Here is an 18,032-nt window from a genome sequence, read left to right on the forward strand (position 1 = left end):
TCTTATAGAAGTTTAATCTGTTTCAAATATTTAAGTCAAGATGAGATGGATAGTATCGCCCTTATATATCAAGTAGAAAAAAATGTTTTGGAAACATAATGCATCCATGCAATGTGTGCTATTAGCCAACATTGAGAAATGTCCAGGTCTACTAAACTAAATAACATTCAACAGGGGCTTTAAAGCATTTTATGAATCACATCTGACAGAGGAGTTATCCTTCCAAGTGGTCACATAGTTCCTATAGGGGACAGTGATGCTACTATTACTTTACATTCTCGCTATAGGTACCATGCCTAACCTCATGCAAACAACAATGCTAAAGAATACTCAACACGCTTGAATAGATTTAGTTTAGAACAGGTTCAGCACCATGGACAGGGACCTATATGACACTCTCATCCTTCTACATTAAGCCTCAGCCATGTGTCTTTGGAGAAGGGAAGTAACTGGAGAACCCTTGAGCGAACACACAAAACACCATTTAGAATGCATGCTAGGAATACAACACGTAATTGCACCAGAAATTCATAGCGTTTCCCTCTGTCACCATGATGTCGAACCTCACATCGTGGAACACAGAGGTGATGGAGGTAGAGAGATGAAAAAGAAAAATGGATTGGGTGACCAAAAAGTGCAGTGTATGTAATTTCATGACTCCAGAACGATGTTCTGCATGAGAAAAACACATTTAAATAAATGTGTATCCCCTCGTAGAGAACCGTCCTGAACACAGAAGAGTGGAATACTTTAGAATACTCTTTAATACCATCAAACCTCTACTCCTGGTTGTTAGATCTCTACTACTAGCTATGAAGGCACGATAACAAGCTCAAATTAACATCAGGTCATAGGTCTGCACAATGCACGGCCCTATAGCTTTTAATATATGAGCTCCCTTTTTCAACCAGCTGGATAGAAATATAGATACAACGCAGATAGAACAAGATGAAGTAACATGAAGCATTATGCACATTTCTCACTTCAACAATGCTACAATGTGGTAGTCAACACCATAGAAAATAAGCTCAACGTCATGCTTGGGGAATCAAACCATGTGAAACGAACTTCCACAGCTACATTAGAGTAGGGGTCCCTGTCACGCTTACCTCAGGCGATCCCTCAGAGTCACCAAATATCTCAGCAAAGTCTGTTGGACTTTTTCTCAGGGTCTGGTCGGCAGGCAGCGTGTTGTCATTGTAAGACGTGGCAAACTTAAAGTCGCTGGTTCTAGAGCCCGTGGTTAAGTAGCCGTCATAGTTGTAGGCGCTGCGTAGGGTGGCCATGCCGTCCACCTCTGCGTAATGAGGGGGCAGATAAGCGCTGGGGATAGCGACGGCTCCATCAAACAACAGTCTGGGCTTTCTGCTGCGACAGAACCTCACACTCAGGATGAGAACCAGGAAGGTCAGGAAAAAGGTGGAGACGCACACCAGCGCAATAATCAGATAAAATGTCACTTTAGAATCACTCTCCTCTGTGTGATGGTTGAACTCCGCCACTTCTGCCAAGTCATCAGAAATAAGGAAATACACGACACATGTGGCCGAGAGCGGTGTCGGCCCGTTATCTTTCACAGAGACAACAAGGTTCTGTTTCATGCTGTCGCTTTCTGAAATGTCCCTCTGGGTCCTGATCTCTCCACTGTGGAGACCGATAGTGAAGAGTCCCGGGTCAGTGGACTGAATGATACGATAGGACAACCAGGCGTTCTGTCCAGCGTCTCCGTCCACTGCAATCACCTTGGAGACTAGAGAACCTCCGTGTGTCGCCTTGGGGACCAGCTCGGTCTTAAAAGCATTTCCTTCAGCCGTGGGGTAAAGGATCTGAGGAGTGTTGTCATTCACATCAGTTATGTAGACACTGACCGTCACGTTGCTGCTGAGCGGAGGAGAACCGTTGTCTCTAGCCATCACCTGGAACTTAAAGCTCCTGAATAGTTCATAATCCAAAGACTTCAAGGCGTGGATGACTCCTGTATCTCCGTTTACAGATACATACAGGGACACCGGGGAACTGTTGACTTCACTGGGTAAAAGAGAATACACCACAGTGCCATTTTGTCTCCAGTCTGGGTCTCTAGCGGACACTGAACACAGAGTCGAGCCTGGTTGGATGTTTTCAGCAACATAGGCACTGTAGGACGCTTCATCAAACAGAGGTGGGTTGTCGTTGACATCTGCTACTGTTAGCTGAATGATTTTAGAGGAGGACAAAGGGGGAGATCCCTCGTCTGTAGCCATAATGGTGATGTTATAATCAGACACTAGTTCACGGTCCAGCTCACTTGTGGTTACCAATGAGTAGTAGTTCTTAATCGATGGAACAAGTTTAAAGGGGAGGTTAAGCTGAATGGAGCATCGGACCTGTCTATTCTTCTCAGAGTCTCTGTCCTGCACGTTAATTATCGCTACCTCGGTGCCTTGTGGCACGTTCTCTAATATGGGGAACGTGAGGGACTTAAGATGTATTACGGGGGCATTGTCATTCACGTCCATAACATTAATTATTACATTCGTGTAGGACGATAGTCCCAAGCCATCCTTTGCTTTTATGCGTAATTCAAAAGACTTGTCTAGTTCGAAGTCTATAGCCCCAGTTACTAGTACATCACCCGTTTTGCGGTCAATACTAAATCTATTTTTCACGTCGTCTGGAACGTGTCCGAAGTCGTACGTCACCTCCCCGTTTATCCCAGCATCCGCATCAGTCGCGTGTACAGTAACCACAACGGTATCTAAAGGAACGTTTTCCTGAACACTGGCTTCATAAACCGCCTGGCTAAACGCTGGGGCGTTATCATTTGCATCCAGTACAGTGACGTGTATTCCTACTGTACCAGATTTAGGGGGAGAACCCCCATCCATAGCAGTTAAGATCAAATGGACTTCCTCTTCATTTTCACGATCCAGCTCTTTGTCAAGAACGAGTTCGACCGTGTTTCCATCAACCGACAATTTAAAATGTTCATTCTCTCTTAAGCTGTAACGTTGGACTGAGTTCTGTCCCACATCTGCATCCCGCGCCTCTTCTAGCAGGAAGCGGGCTCCTCTAATAGCAGATTCTCTAATCTCTATTTTGACCAAGTCTTCGTTGAATAACGGAGAGTTATCGTTGACATCTTGAACGTGAAGACTAATACGATGGAGCTCCATCGGGCCCTCCAGTACTAGTTCGTGTTTCATGACGCACGAAGCCTTGTTGCCACAAAGAGCCTCTCTGTCAATCCTCTCAGAAACAATCAAATCTCCGGTGCTCAGGTTTACATCACAATAGCGCTCAGAGTTATCCTCTGTGTCAATGCGTGCCTTTCTTAAAGCGAGTTTGCTCGTCTCCAGCCCAATATCCTTGACAATATTTCCAATTACAGATCCACTCTTTATTTCCTCTGGAAGAGAATAGCTTACGTCCCCATTCACGGAATGAATCCAGAAAACAAAGAAAGCCAGAATGCCCGTCCATGAAATACTCCTTGTCCTTATCAACGCCATTACAACGCGTGGGTGAGAAAACGCCCCGGTCAGATTCACATCAATGCAGCGTCTAAAGCTAAACGTGTTGTAGTATTAGCATCTACTGAAATACCAGTACGGTTGTAGCATAGCGCATACTGGTCTGAAAGACGACGAAGAGGAACCTTTGTACTCTCCTTCACCTAGTGGGTGGAGGAAATATTACGTTCTCCATAACTTGCTACATAGCGACACCTTGAGTTTAAAGAGAAACATTTAATTTCCTGCTATAGATAAAAAGCGCACAGCCATATTTGAAAATCTATGTGAAAGGTTTTGCTTTCCACGCATTGTGAACCGACCTAATGCCAAATGAAGCAATGAATTGAGTCTTGACTACTGTAGTGACATTGGAAATAAAATATGCCATCTTTTCCCCCCATGTTAACAAAAGCTAATATACAACTGAGTAGAAGAGATTTGATGTAGTCCAGACGAGCTCAGGGTTATCAGGAGGGCACTCTGATGTATTGCTGACTTAATGAACCTAATTCAAAATGTTTTTCACCTGAGTTAAAACTATGGGGGAATATTTATTAATTTGTATTATAGATTAAAAACAACAAGATCCCACTTGAAAAACATTCACAGTAAAACACCAGACAGTAAAGGTGTACTAAAATGATCAACTAAACTATTGACTAATAATTAATGTGTACATTCTTATATGCATTATCATATATAAAAAATCACATAGATAGATTATTAAATTATTTGAAACTATTATATATTATATATAAATGATACTATTTATTGTTGCAGAATGGTAATGATCGTCTTTGGAATCTATTCTCTCTTAAATGTATAGTATTCAAGTTATCAATAGATGTATTCATTGAACCAAAAGGAACATGGTTAGAGGGTTACTTTCATAAATCTCCAAATATTAACCAGGAAAATATCCTTGTCGAATTGAAGAACTCTGTCAACTATAGAAAATGTTATCGAACATAACAGCGATCAGAAATTGTGATATGGAACATGTCATAGTTTAAAATCCCACATCTTATAGCAGTTAAATCTGTTAAGTATTTAAGTCCAGACTGTGATGGATAGTATAGCCCTCAGATATCAGGTATAATTTTATTTTTTTGAAAGATATAATGCATACATGCAATGTGTGCTATTAGCCGACATTGGTAAATGTCAATGTCTACTAAACTAAATAACATTCAACAGGGGTTATAAAGTATGTTACAAAACATATCTTAAAGAGTCTTTATCCTTCCTCAAACCTATCACAAAGTTTCTAAAAGGGACAGTGATGCTGACATACGATTAATTGATGTTCTCTCTGTAGGTACCAGGCCTAACCTCATGTGAACAACAATGCTACAGAAAACTCAACCCACTTGAATAGATTGTTTCAACGTGTTCAGCACCAAGGACAGGGACCTATATGACACTCTCATTGATCTACATTTAGCCTCAGCCCGGTGTCTTTGGAGAAGGGAAGTAAATGGAGAACCCTTGAGCAAACACACAAAACACCATTTAGAATGCATGCTAGGAATACAACACGTAATTGCACCAGAAATTCAGAGTGTTTTACTCTGTCACCATGATTTTGAATCTCACATCAAGGAACACAGGTGATGGAGGTAAAGAGATGGAAAATAATGTTGGATTGGGTGACCAAAAAGTGCAGTATATGTAATTTCATAATGTCAGAGATATGTTCTGCATGAGATAAACACATTTAAATAAATGTGTATTCCCTTGTAGAAAACCATCCTGAACACAAAGGGGTGGAATACTTTAGAATATGTTTTAATACCATCAAACTTCTACTCCTGGTGGTTAGATCTCTACTACTGGCTATGAAGGCACGGTAACAAGCTTAACCTAAGTCATAGGTCTGCACACTGCATAGTCCGATAGCTTTTAATTAATGAACTCCCTTTTTCAGCCAGCTGGATGGAGATGGACAGATAGAACAAAATGAAGTCACGTGAACCAATGTCCACAGCTGGATGGAGATGGACAGATAGAACAAAATGAAGTCACGTGAACCAATGTCCACAACAACTAGATGCATCCAGAAAATACTCAAATATAAAAAAACATCAAGTACATTTCACTTCAACCGAGCCACAATGTGGTTATCAACATAGACAATAAGCTCAACGTCATGCTTGGGGAATCAAACCATGTGAAATTAACTTCCACAGCTACATTAGAGTAGGGGTCCCTGTCACGCTTACCTCAGGCGATCCCTCAGAGTCACCAAATATCTCAGCAAAGTCTGTAGGACTTTTTCTCAGGGTCTGGTCGGCAGGCAGCGTGTTGTCATTGTAAGACGTGGCAAACTTAAAGTCGCTGGTTCTAGAGCCCGTGGTTAAGTAGCCATCATAGTTGTAGGCACTGCGTAGGGTGGCCATGCCGTCCACCTCTGCGTAATGAGGAGGCAGATAAGCGCTGGGGATAGCGACGGCTCCATCAAACAACAGTCTGGGCTTTCTGCTGCGACAGAACCTCACACTCAGGATGAGAACCAGGAAGGTCAGGAAAAAGGTGGAGACGCACACCAGCGCAATAATCAGATAAAATGTCACTTTAGAATCACTCTCCTCTGTGTGATGGTTGAACTCCGCCACTTCTGCCAAGTCATCAGAAATAAGGAAATACACGACACATGTGGCCGAGAGCGGTGTCAGCCCGTTATCTTTCACAGAGACAACGAGGTTCTGTTTCATGCTGTCGCTTTCTGAAATGTCCCTCTGGGTCCTGATCTCTCCACTGTGGAGACCGATAGTAAAGAGTCCCGGGTCAGTGGACTGAATGATACGATAGGACAACCAGGCGTTCTGTCCAGCGTCTCCGTCCACTGCAATCACCTTAGAGACTAGAGAACCTCCGTGTGTCGCCTTGGGGACCAGCTCGGTCTTAAAAGCATTTCCTTCAGCCGTGGGATAAAGTATCTGAGGAGTGTTGTCATTCACATCTGTTATGTAGACACTGACCGTCACGTTGCTGCTGAGCGGAGGAGAACCGTTGTCTCTAGCCATCACCTGGAACTTAAAGCTCCTGAACAGTTCATAATCCAAAGACTTCAAGGTGTGGATGACCCCTGTATCTCCGTTTACAGATACATACAGGGACACCGGGGAACTGTTGACTTCACTGGGTAAAAGAGAATACACCACGGTGCCATTTTGTCTCCAGTCTGGGTCTCTAGCGGACACTGAACACAGAGTCGAGCCTGGTTGGATGTTTTCAGCAACATAGGCGCTGTAGGACGCTTCATCAAACAGAGGTGGGTTGTCGTTGACATCTGCTACTGTTAGCTGAATGATTTTAGAGGAGGACAAAGGGGGAGATCCCTCGTCTGTAGCCATAATGGTGATGTTATAATCAGACACTAGTTCACGGTCAAGCTCACTTGTGGTTACCAATGAGTAGTAGTTCTTAATCGATGGAACAAGTTTAAAGGGGAGGTTAAGCTGAATGGAGCATCGGACCTGTCTATTCTTCTCAGAGTCTCTGTCCTGCACGTTAATTATCGCTACCTCGGTGCCCTGTGGTACGTTCTCTAATATGGGGAACGTGAGGGACTTAAGATGTATTACGGGGGCGTTGTCATTCACATCCATAACATTAATCTTTACTTTCGTGTAGGACGATAGTCCCAAACCATCTTTTGCTTTGACGCGTAGTTCAAAAGACTTGTCTATTTCGAAGTCGATGCCCCCAATTACTATTACATCGCCAGTTTTGCGGTCAATACGAAATCTATTTTTCACGTCGTCTGGAACGCGTCCGAAGTCGTACGACACCTCTCCATTTATCCCATCATCCGCATCCGTCGCGTGTACAGTAACCACAACAGTATCTAAAGGACCGTTTTCATGAACACTGGCTTCATAAACAGCCTGGCTAAACGCTGGGGCGTTATCATTTGCATCCAGTACAGTGACGTGTATTCCTACTGTACCAGATTTAGGTGGAGAACCCCCATCCATAGCAGTTAAGATCAAATTAATTTCCACTTGATTTTCACGATCAAGCTCTTTGTCAAGAACGAGTTCGACCGTGTTTCCATCAACCGACAATTTAAAATGTTCATTCTCTCTTAAGCTGTAACGTTGGACTGAGTTCTGCCCGACATCTGCATCCTGGGCCTCCTCTATCAGAAAGCGGGCTCCTCGGTCAGCAGATTCTTGAATCTCTATTTCGACCAGATCTTCGTTGAATAACGGAGAGTTATCGTTGACATCTTGAACGTGAAGACTAATACGATGGAGCTCCATCGGGCTCTCCAGTACTAGTTCGTGTTTCATGACGCACGAAGCCTTGTCGCCACAAAGAGCCTCTCTGTCAATCCTCTCAGAAACAATCAAATCTCCGGTGCTCAGGTTTATATCACAATAGCGCTCAGAGTTATCCTCTGTGTCAATGCGTGCCTTTCTTAGAGCGAGTTTGCTCGTCTCCAGCCCAATATCCTTGACAATATTTCCAATTACAGATCCACTCTTTATTTCCTCTGGAAGAGAATAGCTTACGTCCCCATTCACGGAATGAATCCAGAAAACAAAGAAAGCCAGAATGCCCGTCCATGAAATACTCCTCGTCCTTATCAACGCCATTACAACGCGTGGGTTAGAAAACGTCCCGGTCAGATTCACATCAATGCAGCGTCTAAAGCTAAACTTGTTGTAGTATTAGCATCTACTGAAATACCAGTACGGTTGTAGCATAGGGCATACTGGTCTGAAAGACGACGAAGAGGAACCTTTGTACTCTCCTTCACCTAGTGGGTGGAGGAAATATTACGTTCTCCATAACTTGCTACATAGCGACACCTTGAGTTCAAAGAGAAACATTTAATTTCCTGCTACAGATAAAAAGCGTGCAGCCATATTTGAAAATCTATGTTAAAGGTTTTGCTTTCCACGAATTGTGAACCGACCTAATGCCAAATGAAGCAATGAATTGAGTCTTGACTACTGTAGTGACATTGGAAATAAAATATGCCATCTTTTCCCCCCCATGTCAACAAAACCTACAATTAATATAGAACTGAGTAGAAGAGATTTGATTCAGTCCAGACGAGCTCAGGGTTATCAGGAGGGCACTCTGATGTATTGCTGACTTAATGAACCTAATTCAGAATGTTGTTTACCGGAGTTAAAACTATGTGGGAATATTTATTAACTTGTATTATAGATGAACAACAACAAGATCACCCTTGAAAAACATTAACAGTAAAACACTAGCCAGTAAAGGTGTTCTAAAATGATCAACAATCGACTAATAATGAATGAGCACATTCTTATTTGGGTAATAATGCATTATCAGAAATAAAACATCACATTGATAGATTATTAAATTATTTGAAACTACTATTAAGTGTTGTAGAACTGCAATGATCACCTATGGAATCTATTCTCTCTGACATCTATAGTATTCAATTCATCAATAGATGTATTCATTGAACCAAAGGAACATGGTTAGAGGGGTACTTGCATAATTCTCCACATATAATAATCAGGAAAATATCCTTGTGGGATTAAATAATTCTAGAAAATGTTATCACACATAACTGCGATCAGAAATTGTGACATGTAACGCGACAAAGTTACAAATCCTACATCTTATAGAAGTTAAATCTGTTTCAAATATTTAAGTCAAGATGAGATGGCTAGTATCGCCTTTATATATCAAGTAGAAAAAAATGTTTTGGAAACATAATGCATCCATGCAATGTGTGCTATTAGCCAACATTGAGAAATGTCCAGGTTTACTAAACTAAATAACATTCAACAGGGGCTTTAAAGCATTTTATGAATCACATCTAACAGAGGAGTTATCCTTCCAAGTGGTCACATAGTTCCTATAAGGGACAGTGATGCTACTATTACTTTACATTCTCCCTGTAGGTACCATGCCTAACCTCATGCAAACAACAACGCTAAAGAACACTCAACACACTTGAATAGATTTAGTTTACAACAGGTTCAGCACCATGGACAGCACTATATGACACTCTCAGCCTTTTACATTAAGCCTCAGCCATGTGTCTTTGGAGAAGGGAAGCAACTGGAGAACCCTTGAGCGAACACACTAAACACCATTTAGAATGCATGCTAGGAATACGACACGTAATTGCACCATAAATTCATAGCGTTTCCCTCTGTCACCATGATGTTGAACCTCACATCATGAAACACAGAGGTGATGGAGAAGAGAGATTAAAAAAGAAAAATGGATTGGGTGACCAAAAAGTGAAGTATATGTCATTTCATGATGTCAGAGAGATGCTCTGCATGAGAAAAACAGATTTAAATAAATGTGTATCCCCTGGTAGAGAACCATCCTGAACACAGAAGAGTGGAATACTTTACAATACTCTTTAATACCATCAAACAGCTACTCCTGGTTGCTAGACCTCTACTACTAGCTATGAAGGCACGATAACCAGCTCAAATTAACCTCAGGTCATAGGTCTGCACAATGCACGGCCCTATAGCTTTTAATATATGAGCTCCCTTTTTCAACCAGCTGGATAGAAATATAGATACAACGCAGATAGAACAAGATGAAGTAACATGAAGCATTATGCACATTTCTCACTTCAACAATGCTACAATGTGGTAGTCAACACCATAGAAAATAAGCTCAACGTCATGCTTGGGGAATCAAACCATGTGAAATTAACTTCCACAGCTACATTAGAGTAGGGGTCCCTGTCACGCTTACCTCAGGCGATCCCTCAGAGTCACCAAATATCTCAGCAAAGTCTGTTGGACTTTTTCTCAGGGTCTGGTCGGCAGGCAGCGTGTTGTCATTGTAAGACGTGGCAAACTTAAAGTCGCTGGTTCTAGAGCCCGTGGTTAAGTAGCCGTCATAGTTGTAGGCGCTGCGTAGGGTGGCCATGCCGTCCACCTCGGCGTAATGAGGGGGCAGATAAGCGCTGGGGATAGCGACGGCTCCATCAAACAACAGTCTGGGCTTTCTGCTGCGACAGAACCTCACACTCAGGATGAGAACCAGGAAGGTCAGGAAAAAGGTGGAGACGCACACCAGAGCAATAATCAGATAAAATGTCACTTTAGAATCACTCTCCTCTGTGTGATGGTTAAACTCCGCCACTTCTGCCAAGTCATCAGAAATAAGGAAATACACGACACATGTGGCCGAGAGCGGTGTCGGCCCGTTATCTTTCACAGAGACAACGAGGTTCTGTTTCATGCTGTCGCTTTCTGAAATGTCCCTCTGGGTCCTGATCTCTCCACTGTGGAGACCGATAGTGAAGAGTCCCGGGTCAGTGGACTGAATGATACGATAGGACAACCAGGCGTTCTGTCCAGCGTCTCCGTCCACTGCAATCACCTTGGAGACTAGAGAACCTCCGTGTGTCGCCTTGGGGACCAGCTCGGTCTTAAAAGCATTTCCTTCAGCCGTGGGGTAAAGGATCTGAGGAGTGTTGTCATTCACATCCGTTATGTAGACACTGACCGTCACGTTGCTGCTGAGAGGAGGAGAACCGTTGTCTCTAGCCATCACCTGGAACTTAAAGCTCCTGAATAGTTCATAATCCAAAGACTTCAAGGTGTGGATGACCCCTGTATCTCCGTTTACAGATACATACAGGGACACCGGGGAACTGTTGACTTCACTGGGTAAAAGAGAATACACCACGGTGCCATTTTGTCTCCAGTCTGGGTCTCTAGCGGACACTGAACACAGAGTCGAGCCTGGTTGGATGTTTTCAGCAACATAGGCGCTGTAGGATGCTTCATCAAACAGAGGTGGGTTGTCGTTGACATCTGCTACTGTTAGCTGAATGATTTTAGAGGAGGACAAAGGGGGAGATCCCTCGTCTGTAGCCATAATGGTGATGTTATAATCAGACACTAGTTCACGGTCAAGCTCACTTGCTGTTACTAGAGAATAGTAGTTCTTAATGGATGGGATCAATTTAAAAGGAACATTTTCCCGGATAAAACAGCGGACCTGACGGTTGTTCTGAGAATCTCTGTCTTGTACGTTAAAAATGCCCACCTCTGTCCCAGGTGAGACGTTTTCTGGTACTGGGTTAGATAGTGATTTCTGGTTAATTACTGGAGCGTTGTCGTTAACATCCATAATATCGATTATTAATGTTGCATAGGACCCCAAACCGAGACCGTCCTTTGCACTAATCTGCAGTTCATACGAAGACTCTTTTTCAAAATCGATAGAGCCTGCCACTCTTATTTCTCCAGTGGTTGTATTGAGAGAAAACACGTTGCTTTTTTCGTTTGAAACATGATCAAAGCCATAAACGATCTCACCGTTGATACCCTCGTCTGAATCAGAAGCTCTTACAGTAATCACGAAACTATCTACCGGAGAGTTTTCAGGTATGCTTGCTTGATAAACGGCCTGACTAAAAACCGGGGCGTTATCATTAGCATCTAGCACAACGATATGTATAACTACAGTACCTGATCTCTGGGGAGAGCCACCGTCTACTGCGGTTAGCGAAAGCGTAATCTCTTGTTTGTCTTCTCTGTCTAACTCTTTGTGTAAAACTAGCTCGCCATATTTTCGTCCATTTCCCTTCGTCTTAACGTTTAATATAAAGTGCTCGTTTTGTTCAAGCGTATAGCTCTGAACGGAATTATCTGCAATGTCCGCGTCGTGCGCTTCATCAAGAGGGAAACGTGCCCCTTTGATCGCGGATTCGCTAATTTCGATTTTTTGTAGATCCTCCTTAAAATCCGGTGCGTTGTCATTTATATCGTTAACACGGATAGTAATACGGTGTAGTTCCAAAGGGTTCTCCAGTACAAGTTCCTGTTGCAAGACGCAGGATGGTTTCTTTGCACAAAGACTCTCTCGGTCCATTCTCTCAACTACAAGCAAATCTCCATTATTTAGATCTATATTGCAATACTGATTGTTGTCATCTTCGGTGTCAATGCGAGCCTTGCGATCAGAGAGTCTGAAGTTAAGTCCGAGATCCTTGGCTATGTTTCCAATCACTGATCCGCGTTTCATCTCCTCTGGAATAGAATAGCTCACGTCTCCAAAGACGGAGTGCACGACGAGAACACAAAAGAAAAGGCCACGATAATCCGTTAAAACTCGATTGATTGCCATCGTTTGAACGAAGAAGCCCATCGCGTTTTGAAATATCCTCCTATGTCGATAATGATTATGTTGAGCTCATAAAAGAAACACGGTCAACAATTAAAATCACACAACAGTATGAATGCTTACTGGTCGAATGCGGCGAAGACCCAGCATTTACTGCTTGTGGTTTTCGACACAAATAGCTGCCAGGTCATACTCGGGTTTTCTACTAGCTAAGATTGGTGCATAGCGACACCATGAGCATATTTTAGTTATGACACTCAATTCTATGTGACGTGTTTGTGGTGAGACCCTATGTTGTAATATTGTAACCATGAAATGTATACCAACTGTAATTGGGAGCAGATATGGTATACAAAGTCTCATTACAAATAATGTTGAGCACTATAATGGTGGCTGATTCTGAATATCTTTAAAAAAAAAAGTCCATATTACTTGCATTGTAAATTCTCTCTCATTTGCCATCCTAAATGTTTCACACACATTTTCTTAGAACTACTTTATTATAAATCAAACAATCACATACCCATCCTAGCAACAATAAAAAATACAAGATTTTGAATACAGATTCATTGGTATATTTACTCCTTATTAATCCACCTCTGTTTGGAATGAATCTCCTTCCTCCAAAACGAATGTTCTGTACTTCATCATCAAAAGTACCCAACACAAATGTCTAATTTGTCTAATGTGTTCAAAGTAAGAACTAATTTTAGGGATAATAATACGCATGGGCTACAATAAACGCATATTAACACTAAAATTCGAATGAACCCCCACGTTGTGAACCCCCATGTTTAGACTTGGAATAACTTAAACTGCCATCCTACCTCAAGAGAAACATTTGATCCACTGAATACTTTGGTTAAATCATGAGTATTCCTGAGTGTATTGTTTGATGGCATTGTGTTATAGTTTCTAGGAGCTGACAAACTTTAAGTCACACATTTTGGAACCCATTGTCAGCCTAATAGTTATAACTGCTGCGTAAAGACAAAAACGCATACCCAAAATAATGATAATGGAGTTAAGAAAAAAGGTTGAGACGGACACCAGTGCGATAGTTAGACAGTACGTTCTTTTTGAATTATTCTTATGAGACATGACTTTCAGTTCTGACACTCCAGCCAAATTCTCTGAAATCAGTAGTAAGATAGGAACAATATAGATCAGAGAGGGATGTCCATTATCTTTCACTGTAGTAATACAATATTGTTTCAGGCTGTCTGAATTCAAAATGTCTCGTTGGGTTCTGATCTCCCCACTGTGGAGATTAATTTTACCAAAACATAATTATTAATATGTTTATTCCACAACGCCACTAATGGTATGGATTGAAAAGTAATGAAACAAAAGAGTATAGTGTATACACATCTTATCCTCCTTAAGGAGTCATGAACAAAATCAAACACTATTAATTAACGAACAAAATGGGCATAATAGTGAACTGCTATTATTTGAAATAATCAAATATATCAAATATTTGAAGTATCAAATTTGATTTCTCTCTTTTTTATTTGCCTACCTCAGGGGAAACATCAAGGTCTCCAAACACTTCTTCAAAGTCTGTTGGATTTTTTCTCAGGGTCTGGTCTGCAGGCAGTGTGTTGTCGTTGTAAGATGTGACAAATTTAAAGTCACTTGTTCTAGATCCAGTGGTTAAATATGCATCGTAATTATATGTGCTGCGTAAAGTTCCAGTTCCATCCACATCTGCGTAGTTTGGAGGGAGATAAGAGCTGGGAATAGCAACCGCTCCATCAAACAACAGTCTGGGCTTTCTCCTCCGACAAAACCTCAATCCCAGAATGATGATAATGAAAGTCAGGAAAAAGGTGGAGACGGATACCAGCGCGATGATCAGATAAGATGTTAATTTAGAACTGCTGTCTTCATAAGCCATGTCCTTCAGTTCTGGTACTTCAGCCAAGTTATCAGAAATCAGTAAAAACATGGAACATGTAGCAGAGAGGGAGGGCTGTCCATTATCCTTTACAGTGACTACAATGTTCTGCTTCATGTTGTCAGAATCAGAAATGTCTCGCTGAGTCCTGATCTCCCCACTGTGCATATCAATTTTGAAAAGTCCCGGATCAGTGGACTTCATGATCTGATAAGACAGCCAGGCGTTCTGTCCAGAGTCCCCATCAACTGCTATCACCTTGGAAACCAGAGAACCTCCTTGAGCAGCTTTGGGTACCAGTTCAGTCATGAAGGAGTTTCCCTCTGGGGCGGGGTAAAGTATCTGAGGGGTGTTATCATTTACATCCGTTATGAAGACACTCACAGTCACATTGCTGCTGAGTGGAGGAGAGCCGTTGTCGCGTGCCATTACATAGACGTTTAAGCTCCTAAACTGTTCATAATCAAACAACCTGACACTTTGGATCACTCCGGTGTCTCCGTTAACAGATAGATAAGAGGAGACTGGAGCACCGTTGACCTCACCAGGTAAAAGAGAATAGATCACTGTACCGTTTTGTCTCCAGTCTGGGTCATGGGCCTTAACAGAACACAGGCTGTGGCCCGGTTTGTTGTTCTCAGGGACATAGCTGCTATACGACTGTTCCTCAAACATAGGAGGGTTGTCGTTGACGTCAGCTATTGAGATGTGAACAACTTTGACTGACGACAGAGGAGGAGAGCCCTCATCGGTGGCGGATATTGTAATGTTGTATTCAGACACTAGTTCCCTGTCTAGTTTCTCTGTGGTTACCAAAGCATAATAATTTTCGATTGAAGTAATAAGTTTAAATGGAACGTTTTGCTGAATAGCGCAACGGACTTTTTGATTCTTTCCAGAGTCTCTATCCAGTACGTTAATGAGTCCAACCTCTGTACCAGGTGACACGTTCTCTGGTACAGGATTGGTCAACGATATTAATGATATTATTGGTGAGTTGTCATTCACATCAGTTATGCTTATTATTACCTTTGTATCTGAAGAGAGACCGTAACTATCTTTAGCCTGCACAAACATTTCATATGTTGAACCTTCCTCAGAGTCTACGTCACCTGCAACAAATATCTCCCCAGTTTGACGATCAAGTGAAAACAATTTTCTTGATTTCTCAGATATTCGACTAAATCCATACGCTATTTCACCATTAACGCCCTCGTCCGCGTCTGCTGCGCTAACAGTAATCACGTGAGTTTTTAACGGGGAGTTCTCAGGCAGACTGGCCTCATACACGGCCTGACTAAACACTGGGGCGTTATCATTAGCGTCCAACACGATGACGTTTATTACAACTGTGCCTGATCTCTGAGGAGAACCTCCATCCAGAGCCGTGAGCAATAATTTAATATCCTGCTGCTCCTCTCTGTCTAACTCCTTATCGAGAATCAATTCACCATATTTACTGCCATCATTTGTAGTTTGTATATTTAGAAGAAAATGGTTATTCCGTTGCAAAGTGTAACTCTGAACACCGTTTTGGCCTATATCTTCATCGTGAGCCGCATCAACGCGATACCGAGCTCCTTTGTCAGCTGATTCTCTTATTTCCAGCTTGATTATGTCCGTTGGGAAACTCGGTGCATTGTCGTTTATGTCTTGTATCTGCAGTGATACACGGTGTAATTCTAATGGCGATTCCAAAAGGAGCTCGAATTTAAGAACACACGACGGCTTTTCTCCGCATTGTTCTTCTCTGTCGATTCTCTCTGAAACAATGAGCTCTCCTCTTCGAAGATTGACATCACAATACATTCGTTCGCTTCCCACCGTTTTAATACGAGCCTTACGAATAGATAATATTCCGACTTCAAATCCCAGATCCTTGGCGATATTCCCAATAACAGATCCACGCTTCATCTCCTCTTGAACCGAATAGCTCAGGTCGCCATCAACGAAATGCAGTCCAAAAAATAAAAATAAAAAGACACAAAGGCCCAACCGACTGTGTTCCATTGTAAAACCGAATAGTATACCATATAAGTGTTTCGAGAATGCCAACAACGCTCTAAAGAAATGGATTTTAACGAAAATTTCATATGACTTAAAAACCGCCGTAGCACGACGTCCAAGCTTTGTAGCGTTATGCTGGCGTCAATAGGTGGTGTGTTGAAATGCTGACCACAGCAATCTTTTCAACTCAATTGCAGGTGCATAGCGACACCATGAGTCAGTAGGAAGTACAACACATTATGAGTGGATGTATGTCATTTTACACCAAATAGGCCTGCTGTTTAATTAAGTTATCGTCTCAGCTCCATTTTTCAAGGTCCGGGAATTTGGCCCAAAAAATGTACACACTATAGGCTATTATCAATCAATAACTGATTCAATGCTTACTTATAACACAATGATTAATCAATATAAATTGAATGGTATGGTATTTACGAAGGCATTGCTATAGAGTCAACAGCACTGAAATTACATTCCAGCACCATGGACAGCGACACAGCATGCAGTATTAACAGAGATCCATCAGACAGTGCTCAGCATGCAGACTGTTCCACACCACAGTCAGTCCTCCACATAGTGTAGCAGTGACATAGTGGTTGGAACAGCTAACACATAGTGGCAAAATAAAGTCCTCAGAATACACGACTATGCAGGGTAGAGGGTGAAGCCTCCAAATACTCAACACCTAAGTGGTACTCGTGGTGACAGACTGGGCACAGAGAAAGTTAAAGGAGGGAGAAAAACATAAATGATACCACATAGAGACCAGACAGGATGTTATACGTGACACTAAAAGTGATTTTTGGGGATATCTTGAACAATCACATCACTCCAGTCGATCCCAAACAGTGTAGAAAGAAACTCAACTTTTTTCACTTCCTTCTGAAAATAGGTTAGGATTTTTTACTCACACCACAGAAAGATATAAAGGTCTCTTCCATCCTTAATTTCATCTTCAGATACAAATGACGTGTGTTTCAAAACCTAATTCAATAAATACAAATGATGTAACGTAAAACTATTAATAGGACTGCAACATCAAGTAACCATCTTTATGCTCGATTAAGTAATGGACATCTAAAGTATACATGCACAAATTATCTCTGTGTGGGGTTGCAAGGACAAAGACATGGCTGAAAGAGCTAATTTGAACTGTCAATTTTTTGGCACAATGCCTACCTCTGGGGAAACATCCAGGTCGCCAAAAACCTCTTCAAAGTCTGTTGGATTTTTTCTCAGGGTCTGGTCTGCAGGCAGTGTGTTGTCATTGTAAGACGTGACAAATTTAAAGTCACTTGTTCTAGATCCAGTGGTTAAATAGGCATCGTAATTATATGTGCTGCGTAAAGTTCCAGTGCCGTCCACATCTGCGTAGTTTGGAGGGAGATAAGAGCTGGGAATAGCAACCGCTCCATCAAATAACAGTCTGGGCTTTCTCCTCCGACAAAACCTCAATCCCAGAATGATGATAATGAAAGTCAGGAAAAAGGTGGAGACGGATACCAGCGCGATGATCAGATAAGATGTTA

At 42.0% G+C, this 18,032-nt stretch overlaps 1 protein-coding gene across 1 annotated transcript in view; it reads right to left on the reverse strand.

The window, feature by feature from the left end:
* The window catches only part of LOC311345371 (protocadherin gamma-A11-like), a 196,440-nt gene extending 179,797 nt beyond the window's left edge, over window positions 1-16,643 (reverse strand). Inside the window, exon 1 of the mRNA XM_084469749.1 lies at window positions 14,119-16,643. Within this exon, the coding sequence (XP_084325875.1) occupies window positions 14,119-16,506 (2,388 nt within the window). The 5' untranslated portion in view covers window positions 16,507-16,643. The remainder of the gene's footprint in view (window positions 1-14,118) is intronic.
* Between the last annotated feature and the right edge of the window lie 1,389 nt (window positions 16,644-18,032).

The sequence above is a fragment of the Micromesistius poutassou genome (assembly GCF_964030765.1).
Source record: "Micromesistius poutassou genome assembly, chromosome: 6".
Lineage (NCBI taxonomy): Eukaryota > Metazoa > Chordata > Actinopteri > Gadiformes > Gadidae > Micromesistius > Micromesistius poutassou.